This window comes from Leuresthes tenuis, unplaced genomic scaffold (genome assembly GCF_036924035.1).
Source record: "Leuresthes tenuis unplaced genomic scaffold, fLeuTen1.0.hap1 SCAF_22, whole genome shotgun sequence".
NCBI classification, from domain to species: domain Eukaryota; kingdom Metazoa; phylum Chordata; class Actinopteri; order Atheriniformes; family Atherinopsidae; genus Leuresthes; species Leuresthes tenuis.
In genome coordinates, this window is record NW_027325376.1 from 1,112,329 (window position 1) to 1,133,682 (window position 21,354).

Here is a 21,354-nt window from a genome sequence, read left to right on the forward strand (position 1 = left end):
TTCAGGACGGAGTCAGCTGACTCACTGCAGTTGTTGTTTCGGGGGTCACAGGCGGCGGCGCCCCCCCCACAGGCCGACTGACAGGAAGATGCGATGCAGCTCGGCTGCCCAGGAACACAGCCGGCCTGAGCTGGAAAACGCACACAGAGGAATGTCAGCTAACACTTCGGCATGTGACACTCAGACATGTGAGAGGTTACGGAGGAAAGAGCTCATAAAGCCTGAGAGGAGGAATAACAAAGACTGCTTCAGTCTCTCTGAAGCAGAAGTCATGTTTGAACGTTAGTTTAACCTCCTAAACCCGCTGCAGCTGCTCTGCTCAGGAGTTTCTGTTGTTTTTTAGCAGAAAATAAAAGTGAAGGTATTTCCTACATCTGGCTCCAGCTCATTGCTGATTGGCTGCTGGGGGCAGCTCCTCACAGGTGTGTGAACGGTGGTGTTACCGAGCAGGACGGGTGAACAGATGTGAGGCGGGCAGGTGTCTCACTCTGATCTCGGCTGCAGTGCTCCTCATCGCTGCCGTCTCTGCAGTCGTCCTCGCCGTCGCAGCGGAAGGCCGAAGGGATGCACTGACCGTTCCTGCACTCCAGCAGACCCTGGCTCTTACAGGCTGTAAACACACAGTTTAAAAAGAACAGAAAATCAGTGACTCAGCTCTTTATTCGCACGCTGTCATGTTCGACTCAGAGCTGGAAACCTGAAACACTCGACAGCGTCAGAGACCAGCTTTAAACTCCTCAGATTTCATCTTTCTGCGTCCCGCCACCTGTTGGTCTCTGACTCCACGCCACGCGGCTGTTGTTCCGCCGCTTCCTGCTTCGTGAGGTTATTTATCTGCCTACACACGCCTTTATCCCCCTAAAACAAAGGTTTATCTGACACGGTAACCACGGTAACTCACAGCAGTTGAGCTCGTCGCTCTTGTCCAGGCAGTCGTGGTCACCGTCACACAGCCAGTCTCTGGAAACGCAGCGACCGTCGCCACAGCGGTGCTCCCGGTGCCGATCACACTCTGAACACACAGTTACAGTTTCTGAGAGAAAGCAGCTGCTGGATGAGAAACACGTAAAGGTATAAGGACAAACGGGTGTGTTACTGTTGCCAAAGCTTTTAACCACAGAAACACCTGTGAAGGTGTTCATCCCAAACTCTGGAAAACTGTTAGCGCTCTGTCTGCAGTCTCTGTCTGCCCGGATAGTCTTAAAGCTGAGCAGAGAGCTGTTAGAGCTGTTCCTGCAGCCAGGTCCAGGATTCCACCATCTGTTGTTAACCAGCTCTGTGATCCTCCTCCTTTACTGTTAGCGCTCTGTCTGCAGTCTCTGTCTGCCCAGATAGTCTTAAAGCTGAGCAGAGAGCTGTTAGAGTTGTTCCTGCAGCCAGGTCCAGGATTCCACCATCTGTTGTTAACCAGCTCTGTGATCCTCCTCCTTTACTGTTAGCGCTCTGTCTGCAGTCTCTGTCTGCCCGGATAGTCTTAAAGCTGAGCAGAGAGCTGTTAGAGTTGTTCCTGCAGCCAGGTCCAGGATTCCACCATCTGTTGTTAACCAGCTCTGTGATCCTCCTCCTTTACTGTTAGCGCTCTGTCTGCAGTCTCTGTCTGCCCGGATAGTCTTAAAGCTGAGCAGAGAGCTGTTAGAGTTGTTCCTGCAGCCAGGTCCAGGATTCCACCATCTGTTGTTAACCAGCTCTGTGATCCTCCTCCTTTACTGTTAGCGCTCTGTCTGCAGTCTCTGTCTGCCCGGATAGTCTTAAAGCTGAGCAGAGAGCTGTTAGAGTTGTTCCTGCAGCCAGGTCCAGGATTCCACCATCTGTTGTTAACCAGCTCTGTGATCCTCCTCCTTTACTGTTAGCGCTCTGTCTGCAGTCTCTGTCTGCCCGGATAGTCTTAAAGCTGAGCAGAGAGCTGTTAGAAAAGTTAGGGGAAGAAATGCTTTAAACTTCCTCCTTTTCCTCCATTTTCTTCCTGCTCTGCACCTCCTCTTCAGCTCATCCTGATTCGGGGTCTGTGTGTGTGTGTGCGTGCACGTGTGCGTGCACGTGTGCGTGCACGTGTGCGTGTTCTCACCACAGTTGAGCTCGTCGCTCAGGTCTCCGCAGTCATCATAACCATCACAGACCAGAGAGGGCGAGAGACAGCGGCCGGTGTTACACCGAAACTCTCCATCTGTACAGTCTGCAGACAGAGATCATCACATGATGCTCTTCTTCTTCTCTGCTCTCCTGCTTCCTTTCTATCATCTCATGTTTTCATTATTAGATTTTATTCCTGTTAGCAGAACAGTTTATTTCTAATTTATGTATTTTAAATATTAGACTGTTTCACTTTGTTAAACATGTCGTTCTGTCTGATTTTCTCCTCATTTTTCCTGCTTTTGGCTTCTCATCGTGCACGTTTCTCTCATTATTTCTGCTCAGTTTCTCATTCTGTTTCACGTTTATTCTGATCTGAACCTTCAGACATGTTTAACTGTTTAACCACAGACTCAACAACCTTTTTACTTCAGTTCGTCTTTAAACACCAGTTCTCTGAATGAAAAGGAAAGAAATGGTTTAAACTTTAAACCAAACGTTCAGCAGGTCGGGGCCGATCTGAACGATTGGTGCTTTCACACCTCAGTGGACCCGGGTTCACAGACCGAGTGCAGCGCAACGAATTAAAGGAAAACCGGCGCCGGATTCGTCTTCTCGTCACTCAGCTTCAACCACTGTTTCCATTTCTTCTCAGAGCCAAAGAACAAATGTTCCAGTTTGTCTCCTTGGTTAAAAAAAGAATGAAATGGAAAAAGAACTCCGTCAGTATTAAACTGATCATCTCAGTGACATTTGACCAGCAAACTGAAGGAAAACCAGGAGAAGAAAACACTCCTCCTCTTTACATTCCAGCCGTCTCCTATATTCTGGTTAGGTCTCCATGGCGACCACACTTCTGCAAACAAATCACCACGACAACGGGCTAAAAACTCTTCCTGCTCTTTATGGACGACCCTCCGTCCTCAGTGTGGGGCGAAGGCGCCGTTTGGGCGTCACAGGCGCCTCACCTGCAGGTTCAGAGGCAGGAGTGTGCGTGTGCGTGTGCATGTGTGTGTGTGTGTGCGTGCGTGCGTGCGTGTGTGTGTGTGCATGTGCGCTCACCGCAGTGGGTTTCGTCGCTCCAGTCGTCGCAGTCGTTGTAGCCGTTGCACACCAGTTTCTGGGGGACACAAATCCCCGTGGCACACAGAAAGTGGTCCCTCCCCCCGCACACAGCTGACCAATCAGAGAGAGGAAGAAGGTGTGATGTCAGGAGAAGGTGTGATGTCAGCAGAAGGTGTGATGTCAGCAGAAGGTGTGATGTCAGCGGAAGGTGTGATGTCAGGATGAAGGTGTGATGTCAGCAGATGGTGTGATGTCAGCAGAAGGTGTGATGTCAGCAGAAGGTGTGATGTCAGCGTGACGGCAGCTCGTGTGTGTTGTACTCACAGGGCTTTCCTTTGATCTGACGCGGGGTGAAACACGCTGGCAGCGTGGGGTCTGTGGTCGCCGTGGGTGATGGTGGCAACGACGGCGATGAGGGCGGCGGCAGAGTGGCGGTGATGTTGCTGAACTGCGAGCAGCGCAGGAAGTCAGGCCAGGAGGCGTTGAACATCTGCAGAACGGGCTCGCAGCCTTCCCTCGCTGCCTCACAGAAGGAGGCGCAGGGCAGCACGACCGTCCTGCACGCACACGCACACGCACACGCACGCATAAAACCACCATCCAGCATGAGGTCATAGGTCACAGACAGCTGCAGCAGGGCGTGGCCGTGTTATTATTAGTCGGGCACAGCTGGTCCCACTTACTGTCCGGACAGCTGAGGCTCGTGTGTGTTTCTAACAGGCCTACATTTCCCAGAATGCTCTGGGAGAGCATCAGAATGAGCATTAGCAGCAGGTTTTTCAGAAGAAGCTTAAAAGCAGCGAGAACGCGGGGGCGTGTCACCTGCTGCGCGTGGCGTCGGCGGCGATGCACTCCGGCAGCGCCAGCGAGCAGCCGAACAGCATGATGTGTCTGTAGCAGGAGAGTCTGCTGAGGTAGCTGAAGAACCTGCAACACCAGTCAGATCCGACCCAAACAAACAGAACTAAGAATCCAGATCATTTATGATGCATGTTCAGCAGTTTCCATCTAACAAAGTGACAGCATTAGATGAAGCATCTGAAGCACTTTTGCAGGATATTTATCTACTGTTCTTGTTGGACTTTGGTTTGTTTTGGATGCCGTTACCTTAGCAACATGTCGACCTCTGAGCTCTTTACCACGGCGACGGAGGAGGACAGCCAGGTCTGATTGTAGGGTAACATGTGACACTGAGGCTCCACGATCAGCTGACAGCTACCTGCAGAGAGAAGAAAGGCAGCAGGAGTGAACGCCCCCTACAGGCCGCTGGGCGCATTGCAGCCTGTGAACAAACAACATGTTTCTGTGTTTAGCAGCAGGGAGTCCTGCTGTCAGTGGAACTATGAATCATCACAGAGGACTCATTATAGTTCCAGTAAACACAAGTATACTTGAGGCTGATTTTGTCATAGATATGAAACACAGTTATTATGTTGTTAAACCCTTTGAATGAAGGGAAACAGGGAGAAAAGGCTGAGCTAGGCCAGTTTGACAGACAGAAAATAGGATTTCTGCAGCAACAAGGTGATTCCCAAAGAGCTATTAGCTGAAAACTTGGCATATCTCAGCATGGTGTGCAGTGTGTCCTTAAAACATTTGAGGAAACTGGACAAGTGGAGGACAAAAGAAGAAGTGTCAGGCCTAAAAAACTATCTCCAGCAGATGAACAGGATCTGAAAGTGATGTCCTTAAGAAAGAGGAAAAAATCCAGCTGTGACCTGACAGGACCTGAGAGATGCATCTGGACCTTCAGCTGATCCATCTACTGTTGGCCCAAGCCTCATCAGAAATGGTCTCCATGGAAGGGTGGCTGTCAAGAAGCCGTTCTTAAGGAAGGGAAACAGGGAGAAAAGGCTGAGCTGTGCCAAATGACACAAGAAGTGGACTGAAAATCAGTGGCAACAGGTCTTATGGAGGGATGAATCCTCCCCAGAGCCCGGACCTCAACATTATTGAAGCAGTGTGGGATCATCTGACAGAGAACGGAACAAAAGGCAGCCCACATCCAAAGAAGAGCTTTGGGATGTCCTTCAAGAAGCCTGGAGAACTATTCCTGAAGACTCCTTAAAGAAATGACAGAAAGCTGGTCTCAGAGGGTTCAGGCTGTGTTGGAGAATAAAGGAGCTCAGACCAGAGATTCACTTTAAAGCTGCTGAGAACTGATAAAAAACTCTGTTTCTGCCTCAGATTCTGGGTTTATGTTCATGTTTAACATGTTTCAGTGAATCTCTGCAGCTGCTTCCTGTTTCTATGGAAATGTGTAAAGAATTGAGGATTATCTGAATGCTTTGCTGTAATCTGCAGGCTGAGCCGATCCGTTCCCTTCAGCAGAGAAAGGACCAATCAGGCCTGGGTTCACTGAAACAAAGGAGGTCAACATAAAGCCTCCGAGTCCCAAATATCTGGATTCTGACTGCAGCCGGGGCCCACAGTCAGCCGGGGCCCACAGTCAGCCGGGGCCCACAGGGTCAGTCAGCAGGGGCCCACAGGGTCAGTCAGCCGGGGCCCACAGGGTCAGTCAGCCGGGGCCCACAGGGTCAGTCAGCCGGGGCCCACAGGGTCAGTCAGCCGGGGCCCACAGTCAGCCGGGGCCCACAGGGTCAGTCAGCCGGGGCCCACAGGGTCAGTCAGCCGGGGCCCACAGGGTCAGTCAGCCGGGGCCCACAGGGTCAGTCAGCCGGGGCCCACAGGGTCAGTCAGCCGGGGCCCACAGGGTCAGTCAGCAGGGGCCCAGGTCGTGTTTTATTGATCATTTCCTGCAGTTTGACTCAGAATCCGTCAGACAGACAGAATTACTTTCAGACTCTGTGTCTTTCTCAGCATCCTCAAAGTGAAAATGTTTAACATGCACTCAGTCAGGTGACCGCGCAGCGTCCAATCAGAGCGCAGGACAGACTGCAGCTGATCAGCATTCACCTCCACTTCACAGCGATACTCTGAAGGACGGCGCAGGGCCGGAGAGACGAGGAGAATCTAAAGCCCAACACAGTGAATCATTCATCTGGACACGCATCAGAGCTCGTTAGCATAATGCTCCGCCCCGACCTCCTCCAGAAGCTGATCCTGACTGTCAACACTGTCCTCACAGATGCACACGTGCACGTGCACATGCACACACACATGCACGTGCACACGCAGGGTCATCAGAGGACAGCGGATCAGCTCAGAATCTCTGCAGCTTCTTCTTCTGTCACTCTGATCCCAGTTTGTCTCGAGGACAGAAGCAGCAACACAGACAGCCTGAGGCAGCAAAGGATTGTGGGATTTGTAGTTGTCTCCTAACTGCAACACACCCTGCGTTTGTGCTGCATCATCGTCAGCTTCCCTCACGGCGCTCTCTGGGAAAGGGAGAGATCATTCAGAGTTTGGGATACCTGCTTCAGGTGCTGCGGTGGTGCTGCTCATCGGCCAGGTGGTGCTCAGCGCTGTCACAGAGGCCAGCCAATCAGGGAGCTTTGTGTAAGGCTGAGTGGGCGGGGCCTGAGAGGAGGAGGCCGGAGGAGCGCCGGCGGTCGCCACTGTGCTCTGGCTGTGGTACATTTCCACGCTGTGGTTGGGTGAAGACGAAGTGACGTTTTCTGCCTCAAAGGAGAAGCTGGGGGTGTTTGTGCTGTTGCTGTGGTAACCAGGGTTGCTGTCGGCGATGGGCTCCGGAGAAGGGAGGGGGCTGGAGTCCAGAAGGCTGCTGCCAAGTATACCTGAAAGACGTAAGCAGTTATAGCAGAAAGATGTTAGCAAAGAGCCGAGGACAGCTCGGAAAACATGGAGTTAAGACTCAACTTCATCAAAACTTTGTTCTGGTTTAAAGTCAGCTGGACAGAAAACAGGAAGGAAAATAATTCAGTCACATCTGAGTCCCACAGAAACAGATTTTAGATAAATGGTGGGATTTACTCTGAAAAGTCAGAGTCTGAGGGACAGAAATCATTCAAATGATCCTGTTTTGTGATAAAAACCCTTGATGTTTGACCTTTAAAGTCGTCTTTAAACACACTGAAACACAAGCCTGACGTCGTTAATTTAATGCTGTTCTCCATCTGCACAGAGGTGCCCCAGGGCTCCATCCTGGGCCCACTCTCACCCCCAGATGGAGACATTAGAAACCAGCTGCAGCTGAGGCTTTAGGAATCAGCTCATGTTCTGCCATGAATGAAGCGTCTGCTGTTGCTTCAACCACAAAGGTCACATGACCCCCGTCTCCTCACTGACCCTCAGTGACCCTCAGTGACCCTCTCTGACCCTCAGTGACCCTCAGTGACCCTCTCTGACCCTCTCTGACCCTCTCTGACCCTCACTGACCCTCAGTGACCCTCTCTGACCCTCTCTGACGCTCAGTGACCCTCACTGACCCTCTATGACCCTCACTGACCCTCAGTGACCCTCTCTGACCCTCTCTGACGCTCAGTGACCCTCACTGACCCTCAGTGACCCTCACTGACCCTCACTGACCCTCTCTGACCCTCTGACCCCGGCTGCCCCTCACTGATCCTCTCTGACCCTCACTGACCCTCACTGACCCTCAGTGACCCTCACTGACCCTCACTGACCCTCTCTGACCCTCACTGACCCTCTCTGACCCTCTCTGACCCTCTCTGACCCTCAGTGACCCTCACTGACCCTCACTGACCCTCAGTGACCCTCACTGACCCTCTCTGACCCTCTCTGACCCTCACTGACCCTCAGTGACCCTCACTGACCCTCACTGACCCTCTCTGACCCTCTGACCCCGGCTGCCCCTCACTGATCCTCTCTGACCCTCACTGACCCTCACTGCCCCTCAGTGACCCTCACTGACCCTCACTGACCCTCTCTGACCCTCACTGACCCTCTCTGACCCTCTCTGACCCTCACTGACCCTCTCTGACCCTCAGTGACCCTCAGTGACCCTCACTGACCCTCACTGACCCTCAGTGACCCTCACTGACCCTCTCTGACCCTCTCTGACCCTCACTGACCCTCACTGACCCTCAGTGACCCTCACTGACCCTCACTGACCCTCTCTGACCCTCTGACCCCGGCTGCCCCTCACTGATCCTCTCTGACCCTCACTGACCCTCACTGACCCTCAGTGACCCTCAGTGACCCTCACTGACCCTCACTGACCCTCAGTGACCCTCTCTGACCCTCACTGACCCTCTCTGACCCTCTCTGACCCTCACTGACCCTCTCTGACCCTCTCTGACCCTCACTGACCCTCTCTGACCCTCAGTGACCCTCACTGACCCTCACTGACCCTCAGTGACCCTCACTGACCCTCTCTGACCCTCTCTGACCCTCACTGACCCTCACTGACCCTCAGTGACCCTCACTGACCCTCACTGACCCTCTCTGACCCTCTGACCCCGGCTGCCCCTCACTGATCCTCTCTGACCCTCACTGACCCTCACTGCCCCTCAGTGACCCTCACTGACCCTCACTGACCCTCACTGACCCTCACTGACCCTCTCTGACCCTCACTGACCCTCTCTGACCCTCAGTGACCCTCAGTGACCCTCACTGACCCTCTCTGACCCTCTCTGACCCTCTCTGACCCTCACTGACCCTCACTGACCCTCTCTGACCCTCACTGACCCTCTCTGACCCTCTCTGACCCTCACTGACCCTCTCTGACCCTCAGTGACCCTCAGTGACCCTCACTGACCCTCACTGACCCTCAGTGACCCTCACTGACCCTCACTGACCCTCTCTGACCCTCTCTGACCCTCACTGACCCTCACTGACCCTCAGTGACCCTCACTGACCCTCACTGACCCTCTCTGACCCTCTGACCCCGGCTGCCCCTCACTGATCCTCTCTGACCCTCACTGACCCTCACTGACCCTCACTGACCCTCAGTGACCCTCAGTGACCCTCACTGACCCTCAGTGACCCTCACTGACCCTCACTGACCCTCTCTGACCCTCTCTGACCCTCTCTGACCCTCACTGACCCTCTCTGACCCTCTCTGACCCTCACTGACCCTCACTGACCCTCAGTGACCCTCACTGACCCTCACTGACCCTCACTGACCCTCACTGACCCTCTCTGACCCTCACTGACCCTCTCTGACCCTCTCTGACCCTCACTGACCCTCTCTGACCCTCACTGACCCTCACTGACCCTCTCTGACCCTCACTGACCCTCACTGACCCTCTCTGACCCTCTCTGACCCTCACTGACCCTCTCTGACCCTCACTGACCCTCACTGACCCTCTCTGACCCTCTCTGACCCTCACTGACCCTCTCTGACCCTCACTGACCCTCAGTGACCCTCACTGACCCTCACTGACCCTCTCTGACCCTCACTGACCCTCACTGACCCTCTCTGACCCTCTCTGACCCTCACTGACCCTCTCTGACCCTCACTGACCCTCACTGACCCTCAGTGACCCTCACTGACCCTCACTGACCCTCAGTGACCCTCACTGACCCTCTCTGACCCTCACTGACCCTCACTGACCCTCTCTGACCCTCTCTGACCCTCACTGACCCTCACTGACCCTCAGTGACCCTCAGTGACCCTCAGTGACCCTCTCTGACCCTCAGTGACCCTCAGTGACCCTCTCTGACCCTCACTGACCCTCACTGACCCTCACTGACCCTCAGTGACCCTCACTGACCCTCTCTGACCCTCAGTGACCCTTACTGACCCTCACTGACCCTCAGTGACCCTCAGTGACCCTCACTGACCCTCAGTGACCCTCAGTGACCCTCAGTGACCCTCTCTGACCCTCAGTGACCCTCAGTGACCCTCTCTGACCCTCAGTGACCCTCAGTGACCCTCACTGACCCTCAGTGACCCTCAGTGACCCTCACTGACCCTCAGTGACCCTCAGTGACCCTCTCTGACCCTCTCTGACCCTCTCTGACCCTCTCTGACCCTCACTGACCCTCAGTGACCCTCAGTGACCCTCTCTGACCCTCAGTGACCCTCAGTGACCCTCACTGACCCTCAGTGACCCTCAGTGACCCTCACTGACCCTCAGTGACCCTCAGTGACCCTCTCTGACCCTCTCTGACCCTCTCTGACCCTCACTGACCCTCTCTGACCCTCACTGACCCTCACTGACCCTCAGTGACCCTCTCTGACCCTCAGTGACCCTCAGTGACCCTCAGTGACCCTCACTGACCCTCTCTGACCCTCACTGACCCTCTCTGACCCTCTCTGAGCTCAAAGGACCAGCTTCACTCCTCATCTCACTTCATGTAAAATTAATCTCATCTGAGCCTGTTTCTCTGTGAGGAAAACCTTCTATTTCAGCTATTCCTCTGTTTCAGAGAGCGAAGGAGGAGAAACTAAGAGCGTTTACAGGAGGAGGAGACAACAGGAGAAGAGGAGGAGAAGAAGAAGAGGAGCAGCAGGAAACAACAAAAGAAGAGGAGCAGGAGGAAACAACAGAAGAAGAGGAGCAGGAGGAGACAACAGGAGAAGAAGAGCAGGAGGAAACAACAGGAGAAGAGGAGCAGGAGAAGAAGAGGAGCAGCAGGAAACAACAGAAGAAGAGGAGCAGGAGGAGACAACAGGAGAAGAGGAGCAGGAGGAAACAACAGAAGAAGAGGAGGAGAAGAAGAAGAGGAGCAGCAGGAAACAACAGAAGAAGAGGAGCAGGGGAGGAAAAACATGAGGTGAAGAAGAAGAAGAGGAGCAGGAGGAGACAACAGAAGAAGAGGAGCAGGGGAGGAAACAACAGAAGAAGAGGAGCAGGAGGAGACAACAGAAGAAGAGGAGCAGGAGGAGACAACAGAAGAAGAGGAGCAGGGGAGGAAAAACAAGAGAAGAAGAAGGAGGAGGAAGAGCACAGTTGCAGGGCAGGAAAAACATGAGGAGAAGAAGAAGAAAAGGAGCAGGAGGAGACAACAGGAGAAGAGGAGCAGGAGGAGACAACAGAAGAAGAGGAGCAGGGGAGGAAACAACAGAAGAAGAGGAGCAGGAGGAAACAACAGAAGAAGAGGAGCAGGAGGAAACAACAGAAGAAGAGGAGCAGGGGAGGAAACAACAGAAGAAGAGGAGCAGGGGAGGAAACAACAGAAGAAGAGGAGGAGCAGCAGGAAACAACAGAAGAAGAGGAGCAGGAGGAGACAACAGAAGAAGAGGAGGAGAAGAAGAAGAGGAGCAGCAGGAAAAAACAGAAGAAGAGGAGCAGGAGGAGACAACAGGAGAAGAAGAGGAGCAGCAGGAAACAACAGAAGAAGAGGAGCAGGAGGAGACAACAGAAGAAGAGGAGCAGGGGAGGAAACAACAGAAGAAGAGGAGCAGGAAACAACAGAAGAAGAGGAGCAGGAGGAGACAACAGAAGAAGAGGAGCAGGGGAGGAAAGAACAGAAGAAGAGGAGCAGGAGGAAACAACAGAAGAAGAGGAGCAGGAGGAGACAACAGAAGAAGAGGAGCAGGAGGAAACAACAGAAGAAGAGGAGGAGCAGCAGGAAACAACAGAAGAAGAGGAGCAGGAGGAGACAACAGAAGAAGAGGAGGAGAAGAAGAAGAGGAGCAGCAGGAAACAACAGAAGAAGAGGAGCAGGAGGAGACAACAGGAGAAGAAGAGGAGCAGCAGGAAACAACAGAAGAAGAGGAGCAGGGGAGGAAAACATGAGAAGAAGGAGGAGGAAGAGCACAGCTGCAGGAGAGGAAAAACATGAGGAGACAACAGAAGAAGAGGAGCAGGAGGAAACAACAGAAGAAGAGGAGCAGGAGGAAACAACAGAAGAAGAGGAGCAGGAGGAAACAACAGAAGAAGAGGAGCAGGAGGAAACAACAGAAGAAGAGGAGCAGGGGAGGAAACAACAGAAGAAGAGGAGCAGGAGGAAACAACAGAAGAAGAGGAGCAGGGGAGGAAACAACAGAAGAAGAGGAGCAGGAGGAAACAACAGAAGAAGAGGAGCAGGGGAGGAAACAACAGAAGAAGAGGAGCAGGAGGAAACAACAGAAGAAGAGGAGCAGGAGGAGACAACAGAAGAAGAGGAGCAGGGGAGGAAAACATGAGAAGAAGGAGGAGGAAGAGCACAGCTGCAGGAGAGGAAAAACATGAGGAGACAACAGAAGAAGAGGAGCAGGGGAGGAAACAACAGAAGAAGAGGAGCAGGAGGAAACAACAGAAGAAGAGGAGCAGGAGGAGACAACAGAAGAAGAGGAGCAGGAGGAAACAACAGAAGAAGAGGAGCAGGGGAGGAAACAACAGAAGAAGAGGAGCAGGAGGAAACAACAGAAGAAGAGGAGCAGGGGAGGAAAAACATGAGGAGGAGAAGAAGAGGAGGAGGAGAAGAAGAAGAGGAGCAGGAGGAAACAACAGAAGAAGAGGAGCAGGGGAGGAAAAACATGAGGAGAAGAAGAAGAGGAGGAGGAGAAGAAGAAGAGGAGCAGGAGGAAACAACAGAAGAAGAGGAGCAGGAGGAGACAACAGAAGAAGAGGAGCAGGGGAGGAAACAACAGAAGAAGAGGAGCAGGGGAGGAAACAACAGAAGAAGAGGAGCAGGAGGAAACAACAGAAGAAGAGGAGCAGGAGGAAACAACAGAAGAAGAGGAGCAGGGGAGGAAACAACAGAAGAAGAGGAGCAGGGGAGGAAACAACAGAAGAAGAGGAGCAGGAGGAAACAACAGAAGAAGAGGAGCAGGAGGAAACAACAGAAGAAGAGGAGCAGGAGGAAACAACAGAAGAAGAGGAGCAGGGGAGGAAACAACAGAAGAAGAGGAGCAGGAGGAAACAACAGAAGAAGAGGAGCAGGGGATAAAACAACAGAAGAAGAGGAGCAGGAGGAAACAACAGAAGAAGAGGAGCAGGAGGAGACAACAGAAGAAGAGGAGCAGGAGGAAACAACAGAAGAAGAGGAGCAGGGGAGGAAACAACAGAAGAAGAGGAGCAGGAGGAAACAACAGAAGAAGAGGAGCAGGGGAGGAAAAACATGAGGAGGAGAGGAAGAGGAGGAGGAGAAGAAGAAGAGGAGCAGGAGGAAACAACAGAAGAAGAGGAGCAGGGGAGGAAAAACATGAGGAGAAGAAGAAGAGGAGGAGGAGAAGAAGAAGAGGAGCAGGAGGAGACAACAGAAGAAGAGGAGCAGGGGAGGAAAAACATGAGGAGGAGAAGAAGAGGAGGAGGAGAAGAAGAAGAGGAGCAGGAGGACACAACAGAAGAAGAGGAGCAGGGGAGGAAACAACAGAAGAAGAGGAGCAGGAGGAAACAACAGAAGAAGAGGAGCAGGGGAGGAAACAACAGAAGAAGAGGAGCAGGGGAGAAAACAACAGAAGAAGAGGAGCAGGAGGAAACAACAGAAGAAGAGGAGCAGGAGGAAACAACAGAAGAAGAGGAGCAGGGGAGGAAACAACAGAAGAAGAGGAGCAGGAGGAAACAACAGAAGAAGAGGAGCAGGAGGAAACAACAGAAGAAGAGGAGCAGGGGAGGAAACAACAGAAGAAGAGGAGCAGGAGGAAACAACAGAAGAAGAGGAGCAGGAGGAGACAACAGAAGAAGAGGACCAGGAGGAAACAACAGAAGAAGAGGAGCAGGAGGAAACAACAGAAGAAGAGGAGCAGGAGGAGACAACAGAAGAAGAGGAGCAGGAGGAAACAACAGAAGAAGAGGAGCAGGAGGAGACAACAGAAGAAGAGGAGCAGGAGGAAACAACAGAAGAAGAGGAGCAGGAGGAAACAACAGAAGAAGAGGAGCAGGGGAGGAAACAACAGAAGAAGAGGAGCAGGAGGAAACAACAGAAGAAGAGGAGCAGGAGGAGACAACAGAAGAAGAGGAGCAGGAGGAAACAACAAGAAGAGGAGGAGAAGAAGAAGAGGAGCAGCAGGAAACAACAGAAGAAGAGGAGCAGGAGGAGAGAACAGAAGAAGAGGAGCAGGGGAGGAAAAACAAGAGAAGAAGAAGGAGGAGGAGGAAACAACAGAAGAAGAGGAGCAGGAGGAAACAACAGAAGAAGAGGAGCAGGAGGAAACAACAGAAGAAGAGGAGCAGGAGGAAACAACAGAAGAAGAGGAGCAGGGGAGGAAACAACAGAAGAAGAGGAGCAGGAGGTAACAACAGAAGAAGAGGAGCAGGAGGAGACAACAGAAGAAGAGGAGCAGGAGGAAACAACAGAAGAAGAGGAGCAGGAGAAGAAGAGGAGCAGGAGGAAACAACAGAAGAAGAGGAGCAGGGGAGGAAACAACAGAAGAAGAGGAGCAGGAGGAAACAACAGAAGAAGAGGAGCAGGAGGAGACAACAGAAGAAGAGGAGCAGGAGGAAACAACAGAAGAAGAGGAGCAGGAGGAGACAACAGAAGAAGAGGAGCAGGAGGAAACAACAGAAGAAGAGGAGCAGGGGAGGAAACAACAGAAGAAGAGGAGCAGGAGGAAACAACAGAAGAAGAGGAGCAGGGGAGGAAAAACATGAGGAGGAGAAGAAGAGGAGGAGGAGAAGAAGAAGAGGAGCAGGAGGAAACAACAGAAGAAGAGGAGCAGGGGAGGAAAAACATGAGGAGAAGAAGAAGAGGAGGAGGAGAAGAAGAAGAGGAGCAGGAGGAGACAACAGAAGAAGAGGAGCAGGGGAGGAAAAACATGAGGAGGAGAAGAAGAGGAGGAGGAGAAGAAGAAGAGGAGCAGGAGGAAACAACAGAAGAAGAGGAGCAGGGGAGGAAACAACAGAAGAAGAGGAGCAGGAGGAAACAACAGAAGAAGAGGAGCAGGGGAGGAAACAACAGAAGAAGAGGAGCAGGGGAGGAAACAACAGAAGAAGAGGAGCAGGAGGAAACAACAGAAGAAGAGGAGCAGGAGGAAACAACAGAAGAAGAGGAGCAGGGGAGGAAACAACAGAAGAAGAGGAGCAGGAGGAAACAACAGAAGAAGAGGAGCAGGAGGAAACAACAGAAGAAGAGGAGCAGGGGAGGAAACAACAGAAGAAGAGGAGCAGGAGGAAACAACAGAAGAAGAGGAGCAGGAGGAGACAACAGAAGAAGAGGACCAGGAGGAAACAACAGAAGAAGAGGAGCAGGAGGAAACAACAGAAGAAGAGGAGCAGGAGGAGACAACAGAAGAAGAGGAGCAGGAGGAAACAACAGAAGAAGAGGAGCAGGAGGAGACAACAGAAGAAGAGGAGCAGGAGGAAACAACAGAAGAAGAGGAGCAGGGGAGGAAACAACAGAAGAAGAGGAGCAGGAGGAAACAACAGAAGAAGAGGAGCAGGAGGAAACAACAGAAGAAGAGGAGCAGGGGAAGAAACAACAGAAGAAGAGGAGCAGGAGGAAACAACAGAAGAAGAGGAGCAGGAGGAGACAACAGAAGAAGAGGAGCAGGAGGAAACAACAAGAAGAGGAGGAGAAGAAGAAGAGGAGCAGCAGGAAACAACAGAAGAAGAGGAGCAGGAGGAGAGAACAGAAGAAGAGGAGCAGGGGAGGAAAAACAACAGAAGAAGAGGAGCAGGAGGAAACAACAGAAGAAGAGGAGCAGGAGGAAACAACAGAAGAAGAGGAGCAGGAGGAAACAACAGAAGAAGAGGAGCAGGGGAGGAAACAACAGAAGAAGAGGAGCAGGAGGAAACAACAGAAGAAGAGGAGCAGGAGGAGACAACAGAAGAAGAGGAGCAGGAGGAAACAACAGAAGAAGAGGAGCAGGAGAAGAAGAGGAGCAGGAGGAAACAACAGAAGAAGAGGAGCAGGGGAGGAAACAACAGAAGAAGAGGAGCAGGAGGAAACAACAGAAGAAGAGGAGCAGGAGGAGACAACAGAAGAAGAGGAGCAGGAGGAAACAACAGAAGAAGAGGAGCAGGAGGAAACAACAGAAGAAGAGGAGCAGGAGGAAACAACAGAAGAAGAGGAGCAGGAGGAGACAACAGAAGAAGAGGAGCAGGAGGAAACAACAGAAGAAGAGGAGCAGGAGGAGACAACAGAAGAAGAGGAGCAGGAGGAAACAACAGAAGAAGAGGAGCAGGAGGAAACAACAGAAGAAGAGGAGCAGGGGAGGAAACAACAGAAGAAGAGGAGCAGGAGGAAACAACAGAAGAAGAGGAGCAGGAGGAGACAACAAAAGAAGAGGAGCAGGAGGAAACAACAGAAGAAGAGGAGGAGAAGAAGAAGAGGAGCAGCAGGAAACAACAGAAGAAGAGGAGCAGGAGGAAACAACAAGAAGAGGAGGAGAAGAAGAAGAGGAGCAGCAGGAAACAACAGAAGAAGAGGAGCAGGAGGAAACAACAGAAGAAGAGGAGCAGGGGAGGAAAAACAAGAGAAGAAGAAGGAGGAGGAGGAAACAACAGAAGAAGAGGAGCAGGAGGAAACAACAGAAGAAGAGGAGCAGGAGGAAACAACAGAAGAAGAGGAGCAGGAGGAAACAACAGAAGAAGAGGAGCAGGGGAGGAAACAACAGAAGAAGAGGAGCAGGAGGAAACAACAGAAGAAGAGGAGCAGGAGGAGACAACAGAAGAAGAGGAGCAGGGGAGGAAAAAGAAGAGAAGAAGAAGGAGGAGGAAGAGCACAGCTGCAGGTGAGGAAAAACATGAGGAGAAGAAGAAGAAGAGGAGCAGGAGGAAACAACAGAAGAAGAGGAGCAGGGGAGGAAACAACAGAAGAAGAGGAGCAGGAGGAAACAACAGAAGAAGAGGAGCAGGAGGAAACAACAGAAGAAGAGGAGCAGGAGGAAACAACAGAAGAAGAGGAGCAGGAGGAGACAACAGAAGAAGAGGAGCAGGAGAAGAAGAGGAGCAGGAGGAAACAACAGAAGAAGAGGAGCAGGGGAGGAAACAACAGAAGAAGAGGAGCAGGGGAGGAAACAACAGAAGAAGAGGAGCAGGAGGAAACAACAGAAGAAGAGGAGCAGGAGGAAACAACAGAAGAAGAGGAGCAGGAGGAAACAACAGAAGAAGAGGAGCAGGAGGAAACAACAGAAGAAGAGGAGCAGGGGAGGAAACAACAGAAGAAGAGGAGCAGGAGGAAACAACAGAAGAAGAGGAGCAGGAGGAAACAACAGAAGAAGAGGAGCAGGAGGAAACAACAGAAGAAGAGGAGCAGGAGGAAACAACAGAAGAAGAGGAGCAGGAGGAAACAACAGAAGAAGAGGAGCAGGGGAGGAAACAACAGAAGAAGAGGAGCAGGAGGAAACAACAGAAGAAGAGGAGCAGGAGGAGACAACAGAAGAAGAGGAGCAGGAGGAAACAACAGAAGAAGAGGAGGAGAAGAAGAAGAGGAGCAGCAGGAAACAACAGAAGAAGAGGAGCAGCAGGAAACAACAGAAGAAGAGAAGGAGAAGAAGAAGAGGAGCAGCAGGAAACAACAGAAGAAGAGGAGCAGGAGGAGACAACAGAAGAAGAGGAGCAGGGGAGGAAAAAGAAGAGAAGAAGAAGGAGGAGGAAGAGCACAGCTGCAGGGGAGGAAAAACATGAGGAGAAGAAGAAGAAGAGGAGCAGGAGGAAACAACAGAAGAAGAGGAGCAGGGGAGGAAACAACAGAAGAAGAGGAGCAGGAGGAAACAACAGAAGAAGAGGAGCAGGAGGAAACAACAGAAGAAGAGGAGCAGGAGGAGACAACAGAAGAAGAGGAGCAGGAGAAGAAGAGGAGCAGGAGGAAACAACAGAAGAAGAGGAGCAGGGGAGGAAACAACAGAAGAAGAGGAGCAGGGGAGGAAACAACAGAAGAAGAGGAGCAGGAGGAAACAACAGAAGAAGAGGAGCAGGGGAGGAAACAACAGAAGAAGAGGAGCAGGAGGAAACAACAGAAGAAGAGGAGCAGGAGGAAACAACAGAAGAAGAGGAGCAGGAGGAAACAACAGAAGAAGAGGAGCAGGAGGAAACAACAGAAGAAGAGGAGCAGGAGGAAACAACAGAAGAAGAGGAGCAGGGGAGGAAACAACAGAAGAAGAGGAGCAGGAGGAAACAACAGAAGAAGAGGAGGAGAAGAAGAAGAGGAGCAGCAGGAAACAACAGAAGAAGAGGAGCAGCAGGAAACAACAGAAGAAGAGGAGCAGGAGGAGACAACAGAAGAAGAGGAGCAGGGGAGGAAAAAGAAGAGAAGAAGAAGGAGGAGGAAGAGCACAGCTGCAGGGGAGGAAAAACATGAGGAGAAGAAGAAGAAGAGGAGCAGGAGGAAACAACAGAAGAAGAGGAGCAGGGGAGGAAACAACAGAAGAAGAGGAGCAGGAGGAAACAACAGAAGAAGAGGAGCAGGAGGAAACAACAGAAGAAGAGGAGCAGGAGGAAACAACAGAAGAAGAGGAGCAGGAGGAGACAACAGAAGAAGAGGAGCAGGAGAAGAAGAGGAGCAGGAGGAAACAACAGAAGAAGAGGAGCAGGGGAGGAAACAACAGAAGAAGAGGAGCAGGAGGAAACAACAGAAGAAGAGGAGCAGGAGGAAACAACAGAAGAAGAGGAGCAGGAGGAAACAACAGAAGAAGAGGAGCAGGAGGAAACAACAGAAGAAGAGGAGCAGGAGGAAACAACAGAAGAAGAGGAGCAGGAGGAAACAACAGAAGAAGAGGAGCAGGAGGAAACAACAGAAGAAGAGGAGCAGGGGAGGAAACAACAGAAGAAGAGGAGCAGGAGGAAACAACAGAAGAAGAGGAGCAGGGGAGGAAAAACATGAGGAGGAGAAGAAGAGGAGGAGGAGAAGAAGAAGAGGAGCAGGAGGAAACAACAGAAGAAGAGGAGCAGGAGGAAACAACAGAAGAAGAGGAGCAGGAGGAAACAACAGAAGAAGAGGAGCAGGAGGAAACAACAGAAGAAGAGGAGCAGGAGGAAACAACAGAAGAAGAGGAGCAGGAGGAAACAACAGAAGAAGAGGAGCAGGGGAGGAAACAACAGAAGAAGAGGAGCAGGAGGAAACAACAGAAGAAGAGGAGCAGGGGAGGAAAAACATGAGGAGGAGAAGAAGAGGAGGAGGAGAAGAAGAAGAGGAGCAGGAGGAAACAACAGAAGAAGAGGAGCAGGGGAGGAAAAACATGAGGAGAAGAAGAAGAGGAGGAGGAGAAGAAGAAGAGGAGCAGGAGGAAACAACAGAAGAAGAGGAGCAGGAGGAGACAACAGAAGAAGAAGAGCAGGAGAAGAAGAGGAGCAGGAGGAAACAACAGAAGAAGAGGAGCAGGAGGAAACAACAGAAGAAGAGGAGCAGGGGAGGAAACAACAGAAGAACAGGAGCAGGAGGAAACAACAGAAGAAGAGGAGCAGGGGAGGAAACAACAGAAGAAGAGGAGCAGGGGAGGAAAAACATGAGGAGGAGAAGAAGAGGAGGAGGAGAAGAAGAAGAGGAGCAGGAGGAAACAACAGAAGAAGAGGAGCAGGAGGAAACAACAGAAGAAGAGGAGCAGGAGGAAACAACAGAAGAAGAGGAGCAGGAGGAAACAACAGAAGAAGAGGAGCAGGGGAGGAAACAACAGAAGAAGAGGAGCAGGAGGAAACAACAGAAGAAGAGGAGCAGGGGAGGAAAAACATGAGGAGGAGAAGAAGAGGAGGAGGAGAAGAAGAAGAGGAGCAGGAGGAAACAACAGAAGAAGAGGAGCAGGAGGAAACAACAGAAGAAGAGGAGCAGGAGAAGAAGAGGAGCAGGAGGAAACAACAGAAGAAGAGGAGCAGGAGGAAACAACAGAAGAAGAGGAGCAGGAGGAAACAACAGAAGAAGAGGAGCAGGAGGAAACAACAGAAGAAGAGGAGCAGGGGAAGAAACAACAGAAGAAGAGGAGCAGGAGGAAACAACAGAAGAAGAGGAGCAGGAGAAGAAGAGGAGCAGGAGGAAACAACAGAAGAAGAGGAGCAGGAGGAAACAACAGAAGAAGAGGAGCAGGAGGAAACAACAGAAGAAGAGGAGCAGGGGAGGAAACAACAGAAGAAGAGGAGCAGGGGAAGAAACAACAGAAGAAGAGGAGCAGGGGAGGAAAAACATGAGGAGGAGAAGAAGAGGAGGAGGAGAAGAAGAAGAGGAGCAGGAGGAAACAACAGAAGAAGAGGAGCAGGAGGAAACAACAGAAGAAGAGGAGCAGGAGGAAACAACAGAAGAAGAGGAGCAGGAGGAAACAACAGAAGAAGAGGAGCAGGAGGAAACAACAGAAGAAGAGGAGCAGGAGGAAACAACAGAAGAAGAGGAGCAGGGGAGGAAACAACAGAAGAAGAGGAGCAGGAGGAAACAACAGAAGAAGAGGAGCAGGGGAGGAAAAACATGAGGAGGAGAAGAAGAGGAGGAGGAGAAGAAGAAGAGGAGCAGGAGGAAACAACAGAAGAAGAGGAGCAGGAGGAAACAACAGAAGAAGAGGAGCAGGAGGAAACAACAGAAGAAGAGGAGCAGGAGGAGACAACAGAAGAAGAGGAGCAGGAGGAAACAACAGAAGAAGAGGAGCAGGAGGAAACAACAGAAGAAGAGGAGCAGGAGGAAACAACAGAAGAAGAGGAGCAGGAGGAAACAACAGAAGAAGAGGAGCAGGAGGAAACAACAGAAGAAGAGGAGCAGGAGGAAACAACAGAAGAAGAGGAGCAGGAGGAAACAACAGAAGAAGAGGAGCAGGAGGAAACAACAGAAGAAGAGGAGCAGGAGGAAACAACAGAAGAAGAGGAGCAGGAGGAAACAACAGAAGAAGAGGAGCAGGAGGAAACAACAGAAGAAGAGGAGCTCTGCTGGATGAGACAAAAACAAACAAAATTAAAAACATAAATGAGGGAGAAAATCTGCGATGAGAAGAAAAGACAAAACCTGAAAAATAAGAAGCATGGGAGGAAAAGAAAAGAAAAAACAACAGAAGAAGAGGAGCAGGAGGAGACAACAGAAGAAGAGGAGCAGGAGGAAACAACAGAAGAAGAGGAGCAGGAGGAAACAACAGAAGAAGAGGAGCAGGAGGAAACAACAGAAGAAGAGGAGCAGGAGGAAACAACAGAAGAAGAGGAGCAGGAGGAAACAACAGAAGAAGAGGAGCAGGAGGAAACAACAGAAGAAGAGGAGCAGGAGGAAACAACAGAAGAAGAGGAGCAGGAGGAAACAACAGAAGAAGAGGAGCAGGAGGAAACAACAGAAGAAGAGGAGCAGGAGGAAACAACAGAAGAAGAGGAGCTCTGCTGGATGAGACAAAAACAAACAAAATTAAAAACATAAATGAGGGAGAAAATCTGCGATGAGAAGAAAAGACAAAACCTGAAAAATAAGAAGCATGGGAGGAAAAGAAAAGAAAAAACAACAGAAGAAGAGGAGCAGGAGGAGACAACAGAAGAAGAGGAGCAGGAGGAAACAACAGAAGAAGAGGAGCAGGAGGAAACAACAGAAGAAGAGGAGCAGGAGGAAACAACAGAAGAAGAGGAGCAGGAG

The 21,354-nt window shown here is 51.4% G+C and overlaps 1 protein-coding gene across 1 annotated transcript in view; it reads right to left on the reverse strand.

The window, feature by feature from the left end:
- Positions 1-21,354, reverse strand: part of corin (corin, serine peptidase) — a 39,075-nt gene that overhangs the window by 13,725 nt on the left and 3,996 nt on the right. The window contains exons 3-11 of the mRNA XM_072376464.1: positions 6,510-6,833; positions 4,243-4,354; positions 3,958-4,062; positions 3,460-3,692; positions 3,133-3,246; positions 2,066-2,173; positions 902-1,012; positions 488-610; positions 26-130 (exon numbers count right to left, since the gene is read on the reverse strand). Coding sequence (XP_072232565.1) covers positions 26-130; positions 488-610; positions 902-1,012; positions 2,066-2,173; positions 3,133-3,246; positions 3,460-3,692; positions 3,958-4,062; positions 4,243-4,354; positions 6,510-6,833 — 1,335 coding nt within the window. The remainder of the gene's footprint in view (positions 1-25; positions 131-487; positions 611-901; positions 1,013-2,065; positions 2,174-3,132; positions 3,247-3,459; positions 3,693-3,957; positions 4,063-4,242; positions 4,355-6,509; positions 6,834-21,354) is intronic.